This window comes from Perissodus microlepis, chromosome 11 (assembly GCF_051167445.1).
Source record: "Perissodus microlepis isolate ML-2025 ecotype Zambia chromosome 11, ASM5116744v1, whole genome shotgun sequence".
Classification (NCBI taxonomy): domain Eukaryota; kingdom Metazoa; phylum Chordata; class Actinopteri; order Cichliformes; family Cichlidae; genus Perissodus; species Perissodus microlepis.
In genome coordinates, this window is record NC_140471.1 from 23,668,383 (window position 1) to 23,693,882 (window position 25,500).

Sequence of the window (25,500 nt, forward strand, 5' to 3'; positions counted from 1 at the left end):
CTACAGTATCTGCTCTGAAAATATTTACAAAATCTGTGTAAACAAGAGTCTCTCAACATATTGCAGGCAGCAAGAGATTTTGCTTCAGTTTAGTGCTCTGAAATTCTTCCAGCGAAGCCTCAAATTTTATGTGTCCTTAGATTTTCTCCCGGTTCCTTTCTCTCTCCTCCCGCTCGTTGGAGATGGTATGAACAATGGTCTCCAGGGCGGGATACTGAAAGATCCTTTTCCTCTGTGGGGAAGAGATGTACAGCGTTATTTGAGGTAATCCCTACAGATATAATCTGTAAACGCTTTCATATTTATTCTATGCGATTTTTCAAAATTACAAATTTTGTTATTTTTACCCTTTGGCGGTTCTTGTACATCTGAGCCACAATGAGGAGCAGAACAATGAGGAGAAAGCTGAGGCCGACCACTGTGGCGGTGTTATTTGATGCGCTTGAGGATTTCTGTCCGCTCAGACCACCTGCAAAATTATAAAAAAAACATTTAAAAAAAGGTTTTAATGTTCTTTATAGTTAATATTTATTTTTCAGCACAGCAGAAGTAGAAAAACACCAAAAATGAGAACTTACTCATCAGATGAGTATTGTATGTCACATTCCCCAAAAGGCCCTCTTGCCCATAGAAACTACATGTCCATTCGCCCCAGCTCTCCTCTGACCCGTCGGTAATCATTATATCCTTCCCCTTCTGGATGGACCCAACAATCGCGGTGCCATTTTCATCGTAGGTCACATGAGCCCACTCGTATTCGGTGACCTCGCTTGCATCGCTCAGCTGGCAGGTCAGCGTCGTTGAGTATTTTTGCTTTAAGCGGACGACTGAGAAAAGAAACAAGAGAAATGATTTTATATCAAAAATACAAGTGCATTGAATTTTCCCTCAAACTGAAAGATCAGAAACTTACTTTTAGCAACAACGAGCTGCAAAGTCCGAGTCAGCCTTTGCTGTCCCACATTCCCACTACATCTGTACTTTCCTTCGTCCTCGTATGTGACCTCATTAATACGGATAGACCTATCCCAGCGGAGCCGATCAGGTGAGGACGAAGCCAAAGAAAGCAGTTGGAGATCGCGGGTGGATGGAGACACAGGATTGATTTTCTCCCAGCCTGCGCTCAAAGTTCTTAAACCAGAGGAAAACACACAGGGGAGAGTGACCGGAGACCCCACAGTAGCGTAAACCTTGGTGTTATCTTTGGGTGGTTGGATGATTCCTGTGCAGGAAAGAAAGAAAGAAAATTGTTAAGAGCACAAAATACTTTATCCAACAGCTTCATAAATCAGTTGTCCAGCTTAATATTTCACCTTTCACATCCAGAGCTGCTGAAGCTTGGCCCTTTTCTCCTTTGTATGTCACGACGCAGGTCCAGGTTCCGCTCTCTTTCTCGGTGACTCTTAAAACCCTTGAAACTTTGTCACCGTGCAAGCCGGTTTTAGCCTGAGGCAAATATGGGTTGTTGTTTAACATCCACTCCACAGTGACGCCATGACGCCAGGGTTTCAAAGCACAAGACAGTTGAGTGTTGCTCCCAGAGAGGGGAGCCGGTGGAGAAAAGGACACTGTAAATGAAGAAAGTGAGATTTCTGTCAATTTACAGTAAATACTACATATTACAGATGTTTAATATTTATTTTATTGGTCAAACTTTTATATCACAAATAAATATTACTTTTTTATATGGTAAAAAGCTCTGTGGTCTTTTGTAATTAGTGAGTGTAGGCGTGCTCGATTAGTGCTTCTTACCTTTAATAAGTCTGAGCATGACCTGCTTTTCAATCACTTGGTTTCTAAGGTCCACTTTACAGGAATAAAGTCCAACATCGTCCTCTGTCACGCTGTTTATCTGAATGCTGAATGTGCCACTTTCAAGCTGGGGGTGGGGGCACTGCACACGTTGGGACCATCGAGAGCCGCGGTATTCCAGACCGTTCCGTTCCTTCCTCCAAATAGTGCTGTAGATGAAGGGGAATCACAACAATCCAGAGTCATCAGCATATAGATACAAGTCTTTTATTAGTGAATGAGGAAGGAGTTTGTTGTTGTTTAAGGGGTTAAAGCTGGTTAATCTGCATATGAAAAGTGAAAGAGAATAGCAAAAATGTAAAAAAAAAAAAAAAGGAGAAGTTTCATCTTACCCTTTCTCCTTATGACTCCAGACAATCGCAGGTTGACTGCTGGTCAGTATTGCAGGGTATTTACAGGGTAGTACAACATCCGAGCCTTCTGCAGCAAATACTTCACTGTGCATCGCCTCACATCTGGAGCCTGTGTGAAGAAAAACATGAAATTAACTTCAAATTTTTAAAAAATTACATTTTAGCGCAGATTTGCTTTTGAGTTGATCACACAGTTACCTGTTATAAGAATGGAAACCATCCCAAAGATAAAAAAATCCAACAAGTTTGTTTTGTTCATTTTGGTTTTGTATCCACAAACTCTTAAACTCTGCCTTTCTCTTCAAGCGCTGCCTTTTCTGGTATGTTTTTGCGATGTGGGTTGAAGAGGTTTATATATCAGCCCGTGGGAAGGTACCAAAGGCAGGGCGTCTGGTAGTTCCTCTGCTGATCATGTGACTTCAGCTACACGCCAAGCGTTCTTGCGGTCTTTCTTTGTCAGCCTGGAAACTATAAGACAGAGATGTAAACAGGGAGCCCCACTTCCTCCCACGGATTCTCTCTAATGTATTTCCTGTTTCTTTTGCGTCAATCACTCTGTAAAAGTATGTTAGATTATTGAATTTCTAAACCAACGAATACACAAGAAACATACAGTATGAAACCATGGACGGTAAGATATTTTGTATTTATACCTCTAAAAGTCACTTATGTTACACAAACTTTGGGGACAAATAAACAATAGTGTGTATATACAACATTTACTCCACAGCAAGTGTTTAGAATATCTTCAGCATCATTCACGGAAGCTCGAGTTGCTGTTTTGAAACCGAGATGGCAAAACTGCAACACCAAACTACTTGTCATGATCTCGTCACTGCCAGTTAGTTTTGTTTACAACCACTAGTTAGCTCCACTACTCATGATCATCATCATGATCATCATCATCTCCAGTTTGAGAATGAGGACATTTATGGTATCTTCTTGTGAAGGATATTCATGAAAGTGAATCATTCCCTCCATTCTCATGTTTTAGTCGCTCTCAGTAGAAACGGGCCTACACTGCCAGACAAACACGTACCGTTTTAGCATATTCCATTCAATATCAAGATGAAATGCTCACAGGGAATACTGTCAGGTTAGAGGAAATACACCGATTACAGCCCCTGAATCTCGTCAGAGGAGTTAGACACTTGTAGGAGATCATTAAGATAACGTAGAGGTGAGACGGTAAAGGGAATGTCTGCCTGCCTCACTGAATACTTCAGCCAAAGTGATGCTGTTAAACAGGGCCTTGCTTTGACAAAGTGTGGTTTATATTTTTGTTTTGTTTGATATCGTGTGTAAATACATTTAGATGTACCACACAAAGAATTGCTGCTGCGGGTGTGGTGTCAGTAAAATGTCAATATAATAAATATATACTGTCTGTTCGTTTTACCTTTAGAACTATTTCTATGTGTTGTTTTTCACTCTGCTGTATAGTTAAATAATTACACATTTTCTGTTTAATTATTCATTATTCACCACGTCAGTACACGACAACAGACAATACAGAATACAGGCTAAGCTCACATTAAACAAAGAAAATATCACCAGGCATCAATCCACCTGTGTGTGAAGCTACCTGAATCTTCTTTTATTAACATCAAATACACTGTATTAAAGTACAGTGAAGATAGATAGATAGATAGATAGATAGATAGATAGATAGATAGATAGATAGATAGATAGATAGATAGATAGATAGATAGATAGATAGATAGATAGATAGATAGATAGATAGATAGATAGATAGATAGATGCGTGCATGCATAGAAAGAAAGACAAACTAAGACAGTTACCCAGATATACCTGAGAACATGTGGGTGAAACCTCAGGGCTGTTTTTCTTCATCTTGGTAAGACATTTTCCTTGGTGAGAGCCATGTGACTTTTATGTGACTGATATTGTAATCCTTTCATCTCATCCACACTGAACTTCCTTTGTCGGCCTTCAAATTGAAATCACTGTTTTGTTTATATGATCTTGAGGCTTTGGTTTGAAAAACACCCTGAGAGAGCGGGGGGCACCTCTCAGCGTGTTACTCAGTGCTGTGAGGTGGTCTTTCCCTCAGCTGTCGTTTATTCATCTCCACCGTATCTGAATATGTGATGAAGTTACCCTGAAGGAAAACACCCCTCACATGGAAACTACTGCTCTTTGAGCTTGAAGGGATGCAGATGAATATGCTAATAGAGATTACTTTGGAAAATAGTCAAATCAGACTTCTTCTGTACAAGTACAGCAGATGAGTAGTTTGTTCCCGCGTCAAGATTTTACTGCATTATCTCTCCTCGTTGTCCATTTTCTAAACTCACAGCAGCATTTCACAACCTTTAGTAGAGAATGAATGCTTTCTGTTATTGTCGATAGTTCTGCGGTTTAATTTCAGTAACTGACTGAATTATAGCAGGGTCACATATTCTGTATTTGCTTATGCTGAAATATCTTTGCACTGGGTTTTACTGGCAGGAAGCAGAGTGCAGATAAAACATGCGGCTCTGCTGAGAAATTCTTTACATTTTCTTATGTCAGCATTTTATTTGCGCCGGCATTCAGAGCAACAGTGTAAGGGAACTTAACGCTGTACTGCGATGCAAAAACCGAGTGCGTGGCAAAATATTTTTCCAAAATTACACTTTGGGCTTGCTGAAAAATATCTGATTCATGTTTTTTAAGCATTACCTCAACATATATACACAAACAAAGCTGCACTTTTTGACACTTTTTTTTTGTTTTTGGGTTTTGTTTTGTTTTTTTGCACATTTAATCTAAATTGAAGTCAAAGTTAAATTAAGGTTGCATGTTTACAGTAAAGCAGTAAGCCTTCTCTGCACACAGTATTGCTCTGTGGTTATGCTAAATGTGAATGGAATCTAATGTTTGATGATGTTTTGTTTGGGCTAAATTTCCACATAGTGTCTGCCGCATTACCAATAATGAAATACAGACAAAGATCAACTGTGCTGGTCTTATTTCTTTGAAAAAGACAAATTATTCCATTCAGCTCTTTGCAACAGTAAGACTGAAAGTATCAGCATCTGTCACTGATGTCATCTGAGTGCGTATGCGTGTGTGAATGAGAGAGAGAAAAAGGCAAAATAGGCAAAAACAGCCTGAATGTTTGCAGCTGCAGGCTCAGCACCAAATCTCATCAATCAATTTGTGGTTTTTGCCAGTTTTTTAGGCACACCAACCAAATACCACAAACGCAGAATTCCTGCAGTATGTTTGTTAGTTTTTAATCAGACTGTAGATTGTGTTGCTGATGACATTTGTTGTGTTATATTGGGGTTTTTTTGGTTTTCATTTACATAAATGAGAAAAACTAAATGATATTGAAATTTGCAATGGGCTACTTAGCCTGCATGGATTGTCTGATTTGCAATAGCACTTATGAGGTTTGCAATAAAATGTATTCTTTTTTCCCCCCAGATTTTTTTCAGTGCAAGAATTCACCTGTCTTATTTTCTGCTTTTCAGTCCCCTTTTACCGTATAGTCCAGTGTTGTACGAACTTATAGGAGGGCAGCTGAATGTGAACATCAGGACACATATATAATTATGTTGCGCATAGACTTCACATGCAGATGTTTCATAACAAAACAGCAACAGTTTCCCAGCACAGAAGCCCCTCGGGGCTGAAAGCTAAACACACTTCTCTACTCCTTGTGCACCCACGATTTCACACCAACCCACTGCACTCAGCTTGCAGATGACACCACAGGGTTGCACATAATTGTTATGAGGCTGTTTACAGGCATGATTTGCAAAGTGACTGATGTTGTTCCATCAATAACCTGGCGTTTAACACCTCCAAAACAAAACAGATGATCATCAGCTTCAGCAGACAGAAAGAGAATCCTGCTCCATTGAACAAAGGTGGAGACAATGTGGAAAAAGTTCCAATTTTAAATTCCTCAGCACAAACAGGACTTTAAGAAAACCGTGCAGAGCTGTATCTTAAGCACAGTGAGGAGAAACAAGCTGACCAAACAGCTGCTGGTGTCATTCTACTCTGCTATGGCATTTTGGTGTGAAATACCATCTTCACTGGAGATGACAAAAAGGCTGTTGACAGAAACAAAACATCAGAAAAGAAAACCACTGTTACTCAGCTAGAAGCACAGCTACAAGTCACGCCACAAACAACAACAAGGACTCTTCTCATCCTGGCAACCACCTTTTCCTTCTGTCGCCACTTGGATGGTGCTAGAGATCAATAAAGGCCTGCATTAAATTGCACACTGCCGCCACGCACAGCATCCTTGTGCAATATCGCCAGGGACTTCACAGGGCATATTTGTGTGTATGTTCATAAATTCATAAATGTGTATAGTGTGTGTGGATTTTAACTTATACCTGTCCTATTTTTCTAATTTCTATCCCTAGATTCGTTTATATATTTTTTAATTTTGTTAAAGCAAGGCTTTTTTAGAAGTTGCTTGAAGTTTTTCTGCTTAATGTGTCTCACTTGTGCACGGCTCAGGAAGACGCTCGTTATCTGTAGAAACACAAATAAAGGCATTCAGTTTTATTCTGTTTTGTTCGAAAAGTAGATACAGCAGATGTTAAACACATTTCACATAACTAAATCCTAGTGAGTGCCATTCTCTCCAACTTCTGATTTCTCCTCACCTGGCATTTAACTTTCAATTGAAAATTACTTTTAGATATATTAAAACATTTAATGCTCTGTGGACTCCTTTAAGAACTAGGCTTAGCCAGGCCTTCTATTGATGTTCTTTTGTTATTATTTGTATAACTGTTTTTTTAATTCTCTATTACTTTTAACAGTTTTAATGTTTATTGTGATTATTCCCAGTTTTTATTCCCAGCTTTAAATAAACTTAATTTACCTATTTACTCGGGTATCGACAGGCCTATCTCCCCCTACTGGGTAGAATTCGTAGTAAAAAGTTGCAAAGACAATAATAAAACTCTTCCTTTGCGCTTCTCTACAGACAACACGGTACTACCGCGTTGAATTATGGGACACAGAGTAAAGATGGAAGCCGCCACACAGAGCATGTCGAAGCGTCAATAACAAACATTTTAAAGCGTTAAATGTTCGTAAGTGATCCTTGGCTGCGATATAAACAAAGGACTCGAGTGGCACAAGATTCTGAACACGCGTGGAAACAGGTAATGGTCGAAACACTGACTTCGATGTAATGTGCTAGCTGAAGCTAAAGCTAAGGGTCACCGTAAAGATGGTTAAAGAAACGGATGCCGTGTTTAAAGAAGGAAAAGTAAACTTTAAAAAATACTCTAAATTTTATGAGCGTTGACTTCAGGTTTCATCTAAATGATCTGTTAACAACTCCTGGCAGAAAACTGTGGACATGTCTGTGCTGGGAGGTCTGCTGAGAGCTGGGGCGTCCTACTGTCAGTCTGCTGGGACGCTGCTGCACACAGTCAGGACCATTTCTACAGGTGAGTTGTCTCACTGGTTCCAGTAGCAACTAGTAACCTGAACCGGTCCGGACTTAGTATTGTTACTCAGGAAGTAAAGCAAGTCGTCTACTACTCGGAAGATTTCTGGTTTGACCCCTGATTGCTTCGGCCAAAGTATCCTTGGAAATAAGACAGAATGCACTTGGCGCAGATTAAAACATGTTTGTACGAATGTCGGTGTGAATGTGACATTCTGCATGTGCCTGCATGCATTTTCTTGATTTCAGTAACAAAAAACAAGTGAGACTCACACTATCTTAGGGATGGGATCTCATGAAATCAAACTTTCAAAGTTGTATAGGGATTTTAACTCTTTCCTCCTTGGACCCCTATTAGCCCTGTTTCTCTTTTCTGACCCGAGCGGTTTCTGTCATATATAGGGCTTCCTGAACAAAATGACTAGATGTCCATCAGAAGTTAGTGGGGTTAATCTCTTCCTACGTGGTATTACTAGGGCTATTCATTAGAAAAACCTGGAACACATTTTAATGGTTGTTAAACTTAATCTTTTATTTTATGTGTGTATATGGGATTCAAAACACATACAGGTGTGGGGGAAAGAGTTAAGCTAGCTTGATAAATCAGAAAAAGGGGATTTTTGTCCAGTCAGTGCATAACCTCTCTAAATTTGATTTGAGTGGGAATTTCACTGTAATTTCACCCAAAAAATGGAAGTAGGGGTTAAAAGGGGGAGGCATTTCTGTTGTTTGGGTTAAATTATGGTAACATGAATTGAACTTTTTTTGTAATTTTTTTTTTATTTTAAGGCATTTTAAGAGTTATAGGTTTGACAGATTTTTCTTTATATATTATTCTCCAAATGCAGGGTAGTTTTAATGTAGGCTGGCCTCATTTAAGCACTGTTTTTGAGAGTAGTGCACAGACTGTGGATTTATATGTCACTCTTTACACTGTTAGTGTAATATGTTCCACTGTAAGGTAAAAAGTATGCACAGTTAACATAAAATTAAAATTAAAAAAGACCAGAAATTGTCCAATAGTCCAAAACTATATATATATATATATATATATATATATATATATATATTAGTGTATATATTCTGTTTGTTGTTCAGAAATATCATCAGTGTCATTTACAGAAGCCTGAGTTGTTTCTTTGAAGCTGAGGCGGCAAAACTGCAACCCCAAGCCACCCTGTCATCACTCCGTCACTGCCAGTTAGTTGTGTTTACAACCACTAGTTAACGGCACTACCTCTCATGATCATCAACATCATCATCAGTTGTGAGAAAGAGGACATTGAAGCTATGATGCTGATGCTTGCTGTGATGGATATTCATGAATCATTCCCTCCATTCTCACTTTTTAGTCGCTCTCAGCTCAGTAGAAATGGGCCTACACTGCCCGACAAACACATGGTGTGTTAGCATATTCCATTCAATATCATGATGAAATGTTCACCGGGAACAGTTGGACACTTGTAGGATATAATTAAGATAACTTAAAGATGAGATAGTAAAAGGAATATCTGCTCTATCTGCCTGCTTCACTGAACATTCCACATTCCAACATGTTTTTATATGAGCATTTGTCGCATCTGATATTTTGTGTAAAAACATTTATGTGGACTCCAAAAAGACGACCTGCTTACTCTTTGCACTGCCTCATTTTATTTGTTCAAATAAAGTCACGCATGTTCGAATCATTTAAATGTCGTCCACAAGTCAGACCAGCACGATATGAACACGACCTTTTTAAAGCTCTAAGCGATTACATGTTACCAAATAAACAAGACAAAAAATTAGGTTCACATAGAAATTGAAGTCGTGAGCGACCTCTGCTGTCAAGAACAACAGTTATATTTTCCTCAACAAGAAACAGAACAAACTCAAACCACCCGGGACCTGCGGCGCATGAATCACGCTTTTCCCACGAGTGTGTTTAAAAAGCTTCTCTGGTATCTATTGAGTCATTAGTAAACATCTGTTCCAATATGGCTACCTGGTAAAGTTATTCTTATAAATTTCTAGGAACCTGGATGTTAAATATTTTCAAATAATTTAATTGTCTGGGAGTAGAAGAAATGTTATGTGTTTATTTGTACTGTATGTATGGAGCCATATATATGCTGATTCATTGAGTCTGTGAACAATATAGTGCATAAAGTGTACATTAGCTTTTGTATTTGATACCTTTGATTTGAATCATTTAATGTGAATGAGTACATCGAGTAATCTGCAAATTGTTTAGAGAACAAAATCGACTATTTTCCCCAAATGTAAACAAGCACTTTGTGCTACTGTGTGCTGTTTTCAGGTACATGCTGTCAGATCAGGATGCACGCCATCCCTCAGCCGAAAAAGGTGGACAGATGGACTGAAAAGAGGAGCATGTATGGAGTTTATGATAACATAGGAATCTTGGGTGAGTGTCCTCAGCATCCAAGAAAATTAAGAGGATGTACTGTACAACTGTTGGATGGTTAGTTTGCTGTTTCTAAGTCATAATGAGTAACTTAATTTGTTTTAAGGGCTGACTGTGTGTGTGTGTGCGCATACAGTCTTACAGCATTCTCAACATCCACACAGTAAATTGGCAGGAGATGGTGTGAAAAGATAAGCTGGGTATGAGCGTAGGTGAACAAATCTATGATGATCAGACATTTAATCTGATATGGTGCCTTGCTTTGCTGTTCATTTGACCAGTTTTGCCTCTCCCACAGCACACTTTTTTCTTTCTTTCACATAAACTGTCTCTCTCTCTTCGTGCTCTTTCTACAGGGGACTTTAAAGCTCATCCTAAAGACCTAATTGTTGCCCCCTGCTGGCTGAAAGCTTTCAAAGGTAATGAACTGCAGCGGGCAATTAGAAAAAAGAAGATGGTGGGAGACAGAATGATGACTCAGGACAGGCACAACTTGGAAAAGAGGATACGCTTCCTCTATAGACGCTTCAACCGCACTGGCAAACATCGCTAATGCTGAACAAAGTGCAGAGCAGCCAAGAAGGACTGTGTCAGTCTGTTGGTGTGATTTCATGCTGTCACTGTGCTCTGTTTCCATTTTTCTAGGTTATTGTGTGTTTCAGACTGAATGTGCATTATTCATTTGTTATCAGTAACTGATTCAAAATAAATGCTACTAAAACCTGAAAATAAATTATAAATGGACTGGAATTTGTGGCTTTTTATTCCTCGAGACCCAACGAACATTCAGATAAAGCTGAACTAGTCAGTCTGTAATTAAAAATTATATCATGGGATTACTTCGTGAAAATAGGCTCTAGTGCAAAAGTCAGAAAAAGCTCAGGATGAAATGACCTGTTGAAGTAACTGATAAATTCAGACGTTTAATACAAAAATCATACGGAGGGTTTCTTGAGTTAGTTTGAGGTCTGAGAAACTTTCAGAGCTTTAACTTTTATCAAGTGAAGTGAGTAATAGTTTCACCTTGTAAAGGACCTTGAATGACTGTAGTCTTTGTAAGGTGCTGTGTGAATACATTTGCCTCGCCTGTTGATCATCTCGTTATTGCAGTAAGCTGATGGGTAAGTTTGGGTCCTGATTGTACTATGATATTACTTTGGCATGTGCCACCGAAGGTATTACATTGTTACAAACCAAGCTTGTAGCCAAGGTCCTCCACAATAGAAGTGTTAGTGTGCCCTGCAACCTTGCTCCCCAAAATCCCCCAAGCTAATCCAATACAGGTTTCACAGAAGCCAAAGGACAGCCTCAGAGTTTCTGTGGGGTTGGTGTTTTTTTGTTTGTTTGTTTTTTGGATCAAAATATTAGGCAGATGGTTTTAATGTTATGTCTGAAACAATGGAAATGCCTAAACATAATGCACATGATCTACCATTTCAAGGCTAATGGGACTCCATTGTCTGAGAAGATTTTCAGTGAGACAGTGGACTCTGCATGCAGCAATTTTCTCCTACTCCAGAGCACTGCTGAGCTCGCTCATTGGTGTTCAACCATAAGAAGGCTTTTTCCCACACTCCAGTTCACTCCCAGGGTGTTTGATAGGGTGGAGGTGGAGGCTCAGTGCAGGTGAAGTTCTTCATGCGGGCACTTGTGTTAAAACAGGGAAAGCACTTCCCCAGTGTGCAAAAAACATCTGTCTCCATAGTGTCAGGGGACAAAAAGCAAATGTATTTGCAAAACAGATTACTTTTTAATTTTTCTCCATATACGTCATCAAATTTTGAATAAACTCTTCAAAGCTGTTCTTGCAGCTCAGACAAATGCAAGCTATTGTAAGGAACCTTGAAAAGGGAAAATTCCTCAATGAGACTAAATGTGACATCCTAAACAAGACCTTTTGGACATACTGCTTAACTGTAATTTTCTTTTTAACATCTGAAGAGCGTCACATTCTAGTATGTTTCACTTCATTGCTCTACTGACCTTTTTTATTTCCCTTGAGGCTTTTTTCTAACTCCGCTCACTTTAATATGCATTAGATTTGATTCAAAATATAAGCATAGTAGAGGTAGGCTCAGATGTAGGACTCCATTAGTTTTCAAACGAAAGCCGTTGCAAAGGGAAATGGGATACAGGATCAGAAAGAGGAGGGAGCTGGGAGAATCCCAGGCCAGGGAGGAAACAGTCGAGTCAACACTCTGTAGGCATTCACGGTACCGCAGTGTCGTCCCGCCGCCCTATCCGACACAGAGCTGCAGTACTGCAAAGTGTGAGGGGAGAGAGAGGGAGGGGAGGGGAGGGGGTGCCGCACTGTCGTTACGAGTCCAAGTGGTGAAGGCAGGAGCAGAGACGCATTATTGCAGTTGCCCACAGAGCCGCTTTGCACGGACAAAACTCGCGTACCTCGCATGCAGCGCGCAGTGAGAGAGAGAGAGTGAAGAAGGCAATCAGAGACAACAGATTTCCTGTGACTGCACTTTCCCCCCTTTATTGTTGTTATTATTATTATTTTATTTCAATCGCAGGTATTCTGTCAGTAGCTTTCAGAAGAGGCAACTCAACAACCAGCCAATCAGTGCTGCGTCTCAGGATCCAGGAGGGGAGCATCACTTGGAGGAGCCGGATGCAGCTCTGCAAGAATACAAACATCCGTGGATTTCTTTTGCATGGATTATAATTTGGAAGTACTTCCTTCCTGACCTGGCATCGCTCCTTTTTCATTCCCTGCCCACTAATCTGGTCACACAGTGAATTATCACCCGACCTGTATACGTGTCTCAGTATTGCAGTACTTTTGGTGACGTTTGCAGTATAAAAGCATCGCTAGAAGATCGGCTCCACTGCGCCAAGAGCCTCCGCCTCAGTTTACTGTCAGTGCGCCACTTCAGTCTGTTTACTAATTAAGCATCTGGACTTTCCTTTGCACACGTGCCTCCGCTTTTTCGTCTCTTCTGTAATCTTTTTGGGGTTTTTTCTCTCTCTCGCGTTGTACTTCAGACCCTCCTGCCTCACAGCCAGTCACCCCTCCTCCGCTGCCCGTGAGTCAGTTCAAACAGCTGCATAGAAGATGTGAGTATTAATGCGGCTTTTCCATTGCGCTCTTAAAAAAATTAAAAGAAAAGAAAAAAAAACAACAAAATCAGATATCTAATATGTGGTGGCGGAAGAACCCACATTGAAACGTGTTCATTTCTTTATTTTCTTCCACTGGCGGTCCGAAGTGAGATGATTTACTTTCAGCTTGAAGGGTTTTTGCTGACGCAAGCGAAAATATTCCATCACTGCTTCGCTGAATTATGTATTCAGAGGTTGACTTCTGTCTCATACAAAGCCCGAGACGGGGCTGAATGAGCTGTTTTGGATGTTTTTGTGTCAGATTTAATAGAAAGCAGCGTGTTTTGTGGTGCTGGATGAGTTAGAAGGTTTTTGTGGGACTTGGGGGTCATCACCTGTTTAATGCTGTAAAACGTGAATTTTTAAAGGAAACTGGGTTATCAGTAGCTTCCTTAATGCAGAATTTCTCTTAAAAAATATTGTAAATTTTCATCCTGCAGGAGTTAGTTTATCATATATTAAACTGTCGGGCAGCTGCCTCTGCAGAGGTTTTTTGCTCAGGTTTAATTCTCCTTCCTCTCCCCTCCTGCTGGATTAACCGTTTCCTCAGTTCTGCCTCACCTTTTCTTTTCACTTCCACCCATCTCTCTGTAATCCATCATGAGCAACATCTGCCTTCTCTTTTTCTTCCTCCCCAAAATGTTCTCTCTCTTTACTCATCCACCGCCATCCTGTGGCCTACATAGCTTTTTTTAAAACCTCTCCCCCACTCTCTCTTATGCACCCCTTTCTCACTGACCCATTAGTTCATCATTTCTTGCTAACATCTCTGCCTACGTTTGCTATTTGCAGGTTCCCTTCCTGCAAATTACACTCTTGACTCTTACAAGCCTTTAGACAGGGCATTTTTCCTTCTCAGCATATTTCAAGTTTCTTTTCAGATTTTTTATAAAAACCTATCCATTGTTGAATGTGAAATGTTCTGACTTCATCCAATTCTTTCTCTCACAAAACTCTCATTGTTGTGCTTGGTCAGGTCTGCCCCAGATGCTGCCCCACCAGCTGGAGCTCCTGGAGCTCCAGGTGCCCCTGGCGCAGATGGAGCCCCAGCTGGCGCACCTCCTGGCCCTCCCAATACCAGCAGCAACCGCAGGCTACAACAGACTCAGGCCCAAGTGGAAGAGGTGAGCTGTTCTGAGCTTCTGGGTCGGAATGCATTCTGTGTAGAAAGTCACTGATGTAAAATATGCATGAGCTACAAACTGCAGAAGAATTACCACTTAAGAAAATGACATTCCTATCTATTTTCCTCCTTTACTACCCCCCCCCCCCAAAAAAAAAAAAAAAAAAAAAAAATGCTCTCTCATCCTTGCTGGATTGGTCTAGGTGGTGGATATCATGCGGGTGAATGTGGACAAGGTTTTGGAAAGGGACCAGAAGCTTTCAGAGCTGGATGACAGAGCGGACGCTCTCCAAGCTGGAGCCTCCCAGTTTGAAAGCTGCGCAGCCAAGCTAAAAAACAAGTACTGGTGGAAGAACTGCAAGGTGGGCACATTACTGTGGCTCCTTTACACAGATTGGTAAAACAGAGAGAAACTTATGGTATCATCTGACTTAGAATTAACAAATTCCTATTAGTATGTGTTCTGGCATGCAGAGAGAATAGAGGACAACATAGGAATTTGTTAATGAGCTGCTGTAGAGCACTGAAGTGATACCTCAGGGAAAATGGGTGAAAAGCATCTGCTATTGTGGAGTTTTCACTCTAAACACTGAGGGGATTGTATAACTAAGCCACAACAAACACAAAGAGCCTTATATGTGTCATAATTGTTTTGTTTTGTGGTTCAGATTGGTTTCTATTCTGTTTGAACAAAGTGAAACCCTAAAAACACAGCTTCGTGTATTCTTCTGTAAAAGGATGAAGTCTAAAATTTTCATCTTTTTTTTTCAGATGATGATCATGATGGGTATCATTGGAGTTATTGTGGTTGGAATCATATTCTGTAAGTAGTTTCATTCTGACACCAATGCAAAAATTTCCACAATTAACTGATTACTTTCAAAAAGTAGATAATCATCATGCGTCGACTTCCCACTCAGCACGGCTATTTCCACTTGCACACGTGAGAAATTTAGAAATCACTAATACATCAGTGTTAGAACTGATACTGATGGTTTTTTTTATTAATGTAAAAAAAAAAACCCCATCAATATTATACATATAAGACAACACCAGCATAATATTATTTCGGCTTTAACAACCCCACATTCCTACATAAGGAGAGGTCAGTGTGTCCTCTGCCTGTTTAGTTTTAATGATGTGTTGCCAGACTCATTAAACTAATTACTTCTTTCCCTCTCTCTTTAATTCACAGTATACTTCTTCCACTGAGCTCAGCTCATCAGTACAGATGAATATGGACTTGAGGATAATATGAGAGGGGAGAGGCAAAAAAAGAAACCCAAGCGCTGCTCCTCAATTTTGTCAGTCCTCTCCTTCCTCTCTTCACACAGTCTTCCATCAAACCATCTTGCACTTAAACATTACATTAGTGTTTATAGATGTCTCTGCTCTCTTCGTCCTCTTTCCCTCCCTTTCCTTGCTGCTTTCTTCCACTGTTTTGACTTGAACTCTTGCTCACTCTCCGCTGCCTCTGCACCTCATGTATTATTGAAGGACACAGCAGGCAGAGTCAAAAGAGGAAGGAAGGAAGAAAAGGAAAGAAGGTAGAGGGAGAACACGTGGGGCTAAGCACGCTGGTGGGGGGTGTACAGAAGAGTCTTTCTACACCGAGTACTCCAAAGCTTATTCATATGACGTTTTTTTGAGAGTTCAACATTTGTAAATTGATACTGACATGCATAACTAACACACATCTTCTGTCTGCTGCTTCCACAGTTGCTACTTACTAACACAAGGTCATGTTAGATTAAGATTATGCTAGTTTCTGTTGTTTGTGCTTGTGTGTATCTGTGATCCAAAGCATTGTAGCTAAAAGCTTTCTTCCACTTTTACCTGGTAGGCTTTGATTGGTATTTTTTTCCCTTTCCTGTCTAACTTTCACTCACTTAAGTCTTTTTTTTCTGCAACCTCCAGTGATAACAAGAAAAGAGAAATGCAAAATAGGGAAAGAGACTGTGTGAGAGTTTAGGAAAGGAGGAAGTGATTCAGGGAAAGGTAGTAGGAGTACTGCAACACATTTCTACTGCATAAATAGGTAAAAATTTAAATCCGGACTGAAAAACCAGAGTGTTTATACCACAGGCATAGAGGTGGCATTTTAGTAATAATATGCACAGCAATTAAGTCACACGAGCAGGCACTTACAGACAATCTAACGGATACATGAACTAACTGCTTCAGTCCAGAGGAAGGCCTCTTAATTCTGATTTGCAGAGAGTCCCAGCCATAGACAGATGAATGTGTAGCGCCACATTTCAAACAGGTAGAGACACACAGTTATTTTGAGAGTTGTGCTGTCAAAGTGTTTAATTGTTGTTTAAGTTGTCCAGAAAGCAGGAAAAGAGGAGAGAGGATATGATTCTGGAAACCCTGAGCCACCTGGTCGTCCCACCGTCACTGCTGACTCACATAAAAGCACCCATCTGTCATCGACAGTATGATAACGGCCAGTGTGCAGCTTTTGTTTCTAACCTGCATGGCAAACGGTGTCCATAGTTTTGCCTTTTTGTGTAACCTGTGTATCTGCCATTTCTGAACCTTACTGCCGACTGTACATTTTTTTTCTTAGTGGTTTAAAGGACCTATGTACAATGTCTTTCTGATCTGATAATTACTGCTTATGCAATGCAACAGTGCTCAAGAGTTTGCCAACATTTTGTTAAGATCACTTGTGTTGGACAGTAAAATAATATCCAGAGACTGCAAACAAACTGCTACTGTAGTGAAAAATGAAAACTTAGTATTATTCGTGTTGTATGAGTAGAACTATAGTACACATCTGTCAGTTTACGCTCCTGAAAACAGGTTTATAAATTCTTTCAAGTTTTTTGAGGGGCTATAGGATATGAAGTTTATTTTCCTTACTTTGGACTGATATTCAGGGTTGATAAAACGCAAAGGGCATTTATGCATAATTGTAGCGGTTAGCCAAAATTATCTAATGATACTGTGCAGTAATATTATTAGATAGTTAACATGGTACATGAGAAGATGTTTTGTGATTTACAACTTGGAACTACTGGAAGAGATGCAACTGGATTTAGGAGAACAAATGCATGTTTACCACTTTTTGCTGATGCCAATAAAGAAATCATGAACTGACTACATACTGACTTTGATTATATCCTTTGGTTGTGTTATAGCATCTAAAAAACTAAAAGAATATAATGAAAAGTTTTTTCCTCAGCAAAATCAAAATTTTCATAATTTAATTTCTTTATATATTTTACATTAATTGTAATATTCTAAGCCTTTATCGTTTTAGGTCTCAGAAATCAGAAATCCAGTTTCACAAATTATTAGAATATTTCATTAGAGTTTGAGTAAATTATTAGTCACACAGTATACTGTAAATAATATGCATCTTTTGCTCTAGTTCAATACACACAACCACAATCATGGGGAAGATTGCTGGCGTGATTGTTGTCCAGATGATGATCATGAGCAGCCTCTATACGGAGGGCAAGCCACAAGATGTCACTGGTGAAAAGGCTGGCTGTTCACACAGTGCTGTAAAGAAGCATCTTTATAGAAAATTGACTGCAAGGGAAAATTGTGGCAAAAGCGACAGAGGTGACTCCAGGTTTGAGAGGATTGTTAAGAAAGGTTGGTTCAAAAACCTGCAAGAGCTTCACAAGGAGTGGATGGAGGTCTCTGTCACCACACAGATGTCTTTAGGAAATGAGTTCCAATGTCAAAAGATTCTTTTTGGTCTTCTGGTAAAAAGAGAAGAAATGGACTGTTGCTCCGTGGTCCGAAGTCCTCTTGTCAGATGAAAGTCAATTTTCCAGTTCTTTAACACTTGCCTCACAGGATCTGGGTTCGAGTCCACTGTCTGACCGGGGATCTTCTGCGTGGAGTTTGCATGTTCTCTCTCTGTTTATGAGGATCCTCCCACAGTCCAAAGACATGTAATTATTGGGGTTAGGTTAATTTGGTGAGTCTAAATTGTCCATAGGTGTGAGTGTAAATGGCTGCCTGTCTTTCCGTGTTAGCCCTGGAACAGATTGACGACCTGTCCAGGCTGTACCCAACAACTATGGTAGCTGAATAGGCTCAAGCCTCCCCGCGATTCTGACAAGGATAAACAGAAGAGAATGGATGGATTTACCTTACAACATAAAGCACCTTGAGACTTTTGTTGTAATTTGGTGCTATAGAAATAAAATGTAATTGCACTGTGGCTTTATAGACATGCCTTTTCTCTTTCCCAATAGGACTTTGCAACTGCTCACAGTACCAAAACTACTGCAAAATGGTCTGTTGACCAACCTGCCTGACCTGAACCCCACCGAAAATCTATGGAGTATTGTTAAGTTGAAGATAAACACCTGAGCCAAATATACAGAGAAGCCACGTCCACATCAATGCAGTCATTCGTAGTAAAGGATATGAGTGTTTAGCATTTTGAATAATTTTTTGAGTCATTTTTTTAATGACTTCAATCAATTCCACAATGTACAAAGATTGATCAATGGAAATTCCTTAACCATTGTCACAGTATCACATAATCCTTCAATATTACAGGTACAATAAAATAAAATAAAATCATACAAAAACTGAAGGATAAAACAAATATATACATAGTACCAAAAATAAGAAGTATAACAAAAACCTTCTCAAATTCCCACTTTAAGTATAATAATCTACATTTATTGGGTCTATGTACCATCTTTCACTGAAGTTACACACCAAGTCACACATTCAAACTAAGGCTTGTATGGCAGCATCACTCCATCCTCCTTAAATGTCACAGGGAGCATCAGGATCTCCACTAGAATATAAAACAAAGTTCTGCCAGGCTTCTAAATTATTGAATGTACAGTAAATTCAGCTGGTAAGCGGGATTTAAGAGGCTGTGAGTGTTTAAATAGTCATACCAATTTTTCAGTAGAGACACAGAAAAAAAAACCCTTTCCCACTTTATATTGATCAAAAAAAGTCAAAATAAGCCCCAAATACTCAAAGCATAATTTTACATTCAAGGAAAAAAAACTTTATGTTCATTTAAGGTGCTTTCAATATTGTTGCTCTTTTAAAAAAATAATTTTTGGACCTTTGTGGGCTCCTGGGAAAAAACATAAAGTAAATAGTTTACAAAAATATTATAGAGACCATGTCTCAGGTAATAAATACTCATAGTGCAATTGCGCTATTAGCTGCTTTCAAATACAAATCGTGTGGACCTTTCATGTCTGCAGAAGATGAAAACACCTACTGCCCCTACACACCATTATTTTCTACCTGCAAACAACAGGCCCCCTGACAACAAACATTCTGAAAGCTGTGAAGGGAATAATTCCATGTAAGGGAGTTTGCTACTGTATAATTGCAGTGTTATCGTATATGAATAAAATTTGTACTGTTGGTGAATAACATAGTTTGGGATGTGATCTGTGGGTTTTAACGCAATTTAGCATATTGCAAGCTTCAAACTTGCATAGTGGAAAAATAGGTTGGTATTAAAAATAATAAACAAAAATGTATCATGTATAGAAATTTCACAGCTATGTCATAAATAGATCAGTTACCATATGCATAGCTTTCACCCCCCAAAAAAGTTTTTTGTACGGAGCAAAATTTTTCCCAAATGTTTACAAATGATATATAAATTAAACGTAAATTAAGATTTACAAATGTGCACAATGATTAAATTTTTCACTACTTGGGTGCTCGATCCACACATAAATAAACAGAACAGCTCATTACACTGGACTAGGAAACATACATTTACCAATTATAGATGCCATATAGTAACCTAGATTGTTATCCATATCAACTTAATCATATATAATCAAAATATACAAGAAATTGTCAGCATATATTCACTTCAGAGGACGAGCCATAGAGATGTCTCTCCACCCTACATAATCCATAGTATGATGTAAATACTACTGGCTATATAAAAATTACGTGTGCATAGCTTTTACAGTTGACCTTGACTGAAGCGCCTTTCTGAGAAGCCTGAAGAGATAGTTTCTCCACTCAGAGAACCTGGGTTACAATGTAACCAACTGTTCTCCCATCTGCAGCTGCACTCGGACTGTTGTTCCAGCAGGAGTATATCCCGCATGTTGCAGCAGCTTATTTAAATCATATATTGGCTTTCATGGGCTAATTTATGGCATCTGTAATTAGTAAATAAAATCAACTAAAACAAGCACACATATGAATCCACAGGAAGCCCAGATGTACCAGTTGTTTTCTCTAGCACTTGAACACAGCTTACATTTGTGGAACTATGTGAACATTACAATGTGAAGTCTCAAACCCCCACTGTGCATATCAGAGGATTCATGCATGCATATTTAAAGATCTGTACGTGAGAATAAAGAATGTTACAGGAAACTTTCTAAAAGTACAAATTATCAAATTTATAAAGTCGAACTGTAAAATTTGTGTAAAAATCCTGACTGTTTTTTCAGGTTTGATATATCCATTTGTAAATTAGTTTTCCATGTGTTCCAATTCCTCTGTATTTGTGTGTGGATTAGAACATGTGAGTCTTCAAAACTTACAAATCATTGTACACATTTATAAATTTTAGTATACACCTGTTGATCACATAGTACACATTTGTAAACCTCCTGAGACAAGTTTTACTCTATACTTTTGTTTTTCAGTTTCTAGAAAGCTGGAAAAGTTGAACAAACCAGTGGAATACCTAAAAAAAAATAACTTAAACACTAAAATGACACAGAAACTTTCTAGTCTCCAGTCACGATGATGTAAGTGAAATTTATCCCATGACCTGATAGAAGAACAGTACAGTGATGATCAGGAAGCCCAGTATCCACCAATAGGAATCTGCGGAGACACACAAAGGTTTTGTGGATAAGGTTAACATCAGACATAAATACAATCACCCTCATAATAGAAAAAAATGTTTACACTGTTTCTGAAATAAATTGTCATGTTGAATTCATCCACAAAGTCAACCAAAGTGTTGTGCATCAAGGGTGCTAAAAGTGATCAGTAAATTGTTACATTTGTAACATGTCAAGGCCCCAAATGCCAACTGAAAATGTGGAAAACACCTGGTTTAACTACAACTGCCAGTTTCTATATGATTGAACAAAAACTTCCGCTGTAGGATTTTGTTAGCTCAGGACCGAACCAGAGTTGTTTTCTATAGAAAAATATAAAAATAGCAATGTCAGACTTGTCATCTATTTATATTCCACTCTCAGCAAGATAATGAAAACCCTTTGATAATGGTAAAAAAAAGGAAAAAAAAGTGTTAAATAGATATACATACTAGGCTCAGGAGGTTCCACCACCACACTAACAAAGAGCGGTTCTTCTAGAGCTGTGTGGGAGACCTTGCAGATGATTTTGGTTCCTGGGACGGTGGTGGGAGGCACAGCTATGTGAGAGGACAGGGTGAACGTTCCATCACCGTGCTGCCGATGACTGGACAGGGAGCCCTGATCTATAAAGAGCTGTGGCTCTGTGTCCGTAGGAGAGAGGGAAAACCACTCGATCTAAAAAACAGAAAAGAGCAGAGAATTATGACCTGTCATTCATTTAAATGTAGCCTTAGGAGCTAGTGCAATTCAAAAGGACACAAATGAATAAATATGGAAGATAACTTATTATTAAAACAGCAAATAAAGACACTTTTGATTAACAAGATGAAGAGCATTGGTACGTTTAAAAATATCTACACTTTCAGGCGTCCTCAGAGAGACTTTGAGAGAGAGGCTGGTTTAAGGCCTGCAATAACTGCTCTATTAAATTCCTCTATTTCATTCTGATTGAGAAAAAAATCTCCTTTCATAAACTTGATAATATATTAAAGTTACTAATAAGATTGGTGTTTAAAAGGATGGTGTTACAAAACAGTAATGGGTAACAGTTACATCTCAAAACACAGTTACTGACGCGAGAATCCAGCGGGTAGTATTTACTGCTGTGACAACTTAATTTCTGGGACGAACTTGACTTTAAAACCAACTTCTCCACTGAGAGGGAAACATCTGGAGGTTCTATGGGGGAAAAGTAAGAGAGAAGAATTAACAGAATATCAACGAAAACAGCAGCTGAGGATTAAGATCAGAGTGAAACTTACGAATAATGCGAAGTTGAATGACCTGCTGGGAGTGGAAAGGACCAAGACTGACTGTACAGATGTAGGTCCCCTCATCTCCAACCTTCAGCGTGGTCAGAGTCAAAGACGCGTTACCCTCACCAACAACCTGGGCAGCATTTATGCTTGAGCCAGCCCTCTCACCATCCACTAAACAGACAGAATAATAATTGTTTGATGTTTCTTCAGTTTGTGCTCTTCACATCATCTCCACATGTGTGCTTTAATGGCATCTGCCTGTCTGTCAGTAATTTAGCAAGACTAAACTACTGAGCAGAATTTCATGAATACACAGAGGTGAATTGTGGGTAAAGGATGAACATATTTAATTCCTAATGACCTCCTTTAAAACTATAAGATAAATGTATTTTTAAAGGAGGCATGTAAAAGGCATGTAAAAACTTTAAGTAATTAAAATCCAAATCTAGTTATATGTACACTGACACTGGAGCTGGGATCACCCACTGTCACTGTGATTTCATATGTTTTAACAGTTCTTCTGAGGTCCTGAATTATTTATAAAATAACAAACTTGTACACCTATTTAAAATCTATTTATTCAAATACAACTACAAGCAGCAATGTGGGGTACAAAAAGTGTGAAGGTGAAATTATCTTCATTTTATAGGTGGCAATAGTAGTAAGACAGATGCATTTTGTTTTTTCAGTGGGTTTTTTTGTTTTGTTTGTTTTTTGTTTGTTTGCTTGTAATCTTTAAATACATCCATAAAGTTTGGTTCCAATACCATAAAAATCTTTTCATATGACCTCACTTCCTGTTTGCTAGCTTCTCCACGGATGAATATTTTTTAAAATCTCAAATAACTTTTGCGTTAACTTTCTGATAACTTTTTGTGACAACTTTACACAAAGATAGTAAAAATGCTAAGATGCTAAAGGTCATCTTTGGTGACAACAGGCCTGAAATAAAAGTCAAAAATTGACATTATAGTCTCCTTTACACTTGTCTCAATACCATTATCTAAACAATTAATAAAAATCAGACATTTGGTTCAAAACTTACATACATAAAGAAACCCATGGCTAGAAACTCACTGAAAACATTCAGAAGACTGTCACTAAAATCATCCTCCTAAGATCACTAGAAACAATCATTCAAAGCCCCCTTTTTTTAACATATATTTGTAAAGTGGGATGCCACTATTGAACTATCACCATCCTGAGTACCATCAGTCTTAAAGCCATTAAAATAAACAGTGTAGGTTCTCATTGCCAAACCCTGCATTACACATGCAGATACACCTGCTAACACCTACAATGCTCACCTATCGTGCTGCCTTCTGTATCATCCAGCGCCCTCTTCATTTCAAGCACCTTCCTGCCTTTACCTCTGTGCTGCAGACGCCACTCAATGCCCACTTCCTGTGCTAATGGCGTGTCCTGCTGCTTGAAGCCACAGTTGAGGAGAACATCACTTCTCAGAGGGGCAGACACAGACTTTATGTGGGTGAACACCACAAATATCACTGAGGGGTAGAAAACATTTGAGGATGATGTATAATCTAATAAAACCATATAAAGCTTCTTTGTATAAAATGTGATATTAAACTATGGATCTCACAGTCGGTAAGCAGAGTTCCTGACTGGCTGAGAGGAAGAGCCAGCTTGCTTTGCATCAGGGTTGACTTGTCTTTCTCCACCTTCATGGTCTCCAGAATCAGCGCAGTGCTGAAGTCAACCTCATCCACACTGAGGGACACCATGAAAAAGACCCGATCTGAGTTTTCCTCGAATCCCCGAGGAGAGTAACTACTTAATTCGCACATCACTTCCTGCTCATTGCAGTCTGCATGGAGCAGCACATTTGCATTGGGGATCTCAGGAGATGATACTGTTACAAAGAATAAGAGAAGAAGTTCATCACAGAGTTGTGCTTACATTAAAAGGAAACTTTGCACAAAGAGGTGGCAAGGGAAAAACCTTTGGCCTCAAACAGGAGGAGGTCTGGATCAGGGATGGAGGGAGGAACAAATGGAGTGAGTTCTTCGAGTGATTCGTCGGGGCCCACAGCAACATCTCGTAAAATAAGAGTGGCTGGAGTCCGAGTGAAGTGACCGCCTCCCATTCCACCAAGTCCAGCTCCCTCCTCCACCAGAGTACAGGCGAGTACCACATCTGCAACTCCATCAGCTGAAGAAACAAGAAGAACAGTTCTTAAAAATCTTAGTGCACCAGCATTTAAGATAGAACCTAACAGAGCTAATAGAGAGAAAAGATCAGAGAGCTCAGGTGTTTCGGTATATTGAGCAGAATAATAGGAGGCTATTATTCTGCTGCCTTTTTAACCTAAACACTGTTAATTAGCGGTTCAGAAAATACCCCCTTTTCCCAGAGCTCTTCGGTTATCAGCAAATACTTCTGTTAAAAGTTTTAATGTCGAGCTCACAGTCACGTCTCTACAGCCAGTGCTTAATCAATGAGATTTATGCTCTTACCATAAACGCACGTCATGAAGTATCCAGTTAAAATGACTTTAATAACCATCATCATCCCCACCATAGTGCAAGTGTGCAAGATTTTGGGGGGGTAAATTAACATTTGAAGGATATCAAATAATTGCTGAGTGCACCACAGCACTTTCACTTTTGATTTCAACAACTACCACCGCATTATTCAGGAGTTTACTGCCTAGAGTTGTTTATATCCGTTCTTCGTTCCATCGATGGCGATCATCATACGTGCTTGACTTTAAATTTAACGCAATCTAAAAGTAAACAACAAAGGTAGTTCAAGAGTCTGTGCAGCAGTTTCTTTGTCAGGAGCATGCGCACTGCAGCAGTGGGAGAATGAAAGTGAAAGCGAGCAGGTAGCATCGCCCAATGACAGAACAGAGGCAGGTCCGTCACTGCGGAAACAAGCACAAACGCTCATTTTAACGTAAATCAATGACATAAATAAGACAAATGGATGAATGAATGAATAATTAAATGAATAAATCTTCTTTTGTCTGTTTGATTTTAGGGTTCCCACAGTGGATCGTGGATAGGGACAGGGATATACTGGACATCCATGCTTTGTCTATATGTCCGTATATCCCTCCTCTGTACATGTCCACACAAACATGTCTCCAAACCGTTCAACCAGAGGTGTCTCCACTGTGTCCCTCTGATGTGCTCGTTTCTTATAGACCCTAATGAAGACTTA

At 39.3% G+C, this 25,500-nt stretch overlaps 4 protein-coding genes across 4 annotated transcripts; 2 read left to right on the forward strand and 2 right to left on the reverse strand.

The window, feature by feature from the left end:
* Window positions 1-98: 98 nt before the first annotated feature.
* lag3 (lymphocyte activating 3) lies at window positions 99-2,503 on the reverse strand. The gene is made up of 8 exons (XM_084943406.1): window positions 2,364-2,503; window positions 2,145-2,274; window positions 1,753-1,961; window positions 1,314-1,568; window positions 914-1,222; window positions 579-827; window positions 348-469; window positions 99-232 (listed from the first exon to the last, which is right to left on the reverse strand). Exons 1-8 carry the CDS (start codon window positions 2,422-2,424, stop codon window positions 137-139), a joined length of 1,431 nt encoding a protein of 476 aa, XP_084799532.1. The 5' UTR covers window positions 2,425-2,503; the 3' UTR covers window positions 99-136.
* A 4,622-nt stretch (window positions 2,504-7,125) lies between these two features.
* On the forward strand, window positions 7,126-10,756 carry mrpl51 (mitochondrial ribosomal protein L51). Its single transcript, XM_084944935.1, has 4 exons — window positions 7,126-7,309; window positions 7,498-7,600; window positions 9,899-10,006; window positions 10,363-10,756. The coding sequence occupies exons 1-4, from the start codon at window positions 7,232-7,234 to the stop codon at window positions 10,557-10,559; spliced, it is 486 nt and encodes a 161-aa protein (XP_084801061.1). The 5' UTR covers window positions 7,126-7,231; the 3' UTR covers window positions 10,560-10,756.
* A 1,556-nt stretch (window positions 10,757-12,312) lies between these two features.
* Window positions 12,313-17,351, forward strand: LOC146377896 (synaptobrevin-like). Its single transcript, XM_084943813.1, has 6 exons — window positions 12,313-12,876; window positions 13,004-13,075; window positions 14,097-14,244; window positions 14,447-14,605; window positions 15,015-15,066; window positions 15,439-17,351. Coding segments are annotated over exons 2-6 (378 nt in total). The 5' UTR covers window positions 12,313-12,876; window positions 13,004-13,073; the 3' UTR covers window positions 15,456-17,351.
* Window positions 17,352-17,482: 131 nt separating this feature from the next.
* Window positions 17,483-25,128, reverse strand: tapbpl (TAP binding protein like). Its single transcript, XM_084943812.1, has 8 exons — window positions 24,792-25,128; window positions 24,277-24,486; window positions 23,918-24,187; window positions 23,622-23,822; window positions 22,318-22,485; window positions 22,131-22,234; window positions 21,505-21,730; window positions 17,483-21,053 (listed from the first exon to the last, which is right to left on the reverse strand). Exons 1-8 carry the CDS (start codon window positions 24,892-24,894, stop codon window positions 20,986-20,988), a joined length of 1,350 nt encoding a protein of 449 aa, XP_084799938.1. The 5' UTR covers window positions 24,895-25,128; the 3' UTR covers window positions 17,483-20,985.
* Window positions 25,129-25,500: the final 372 nt, after the last annotated feature.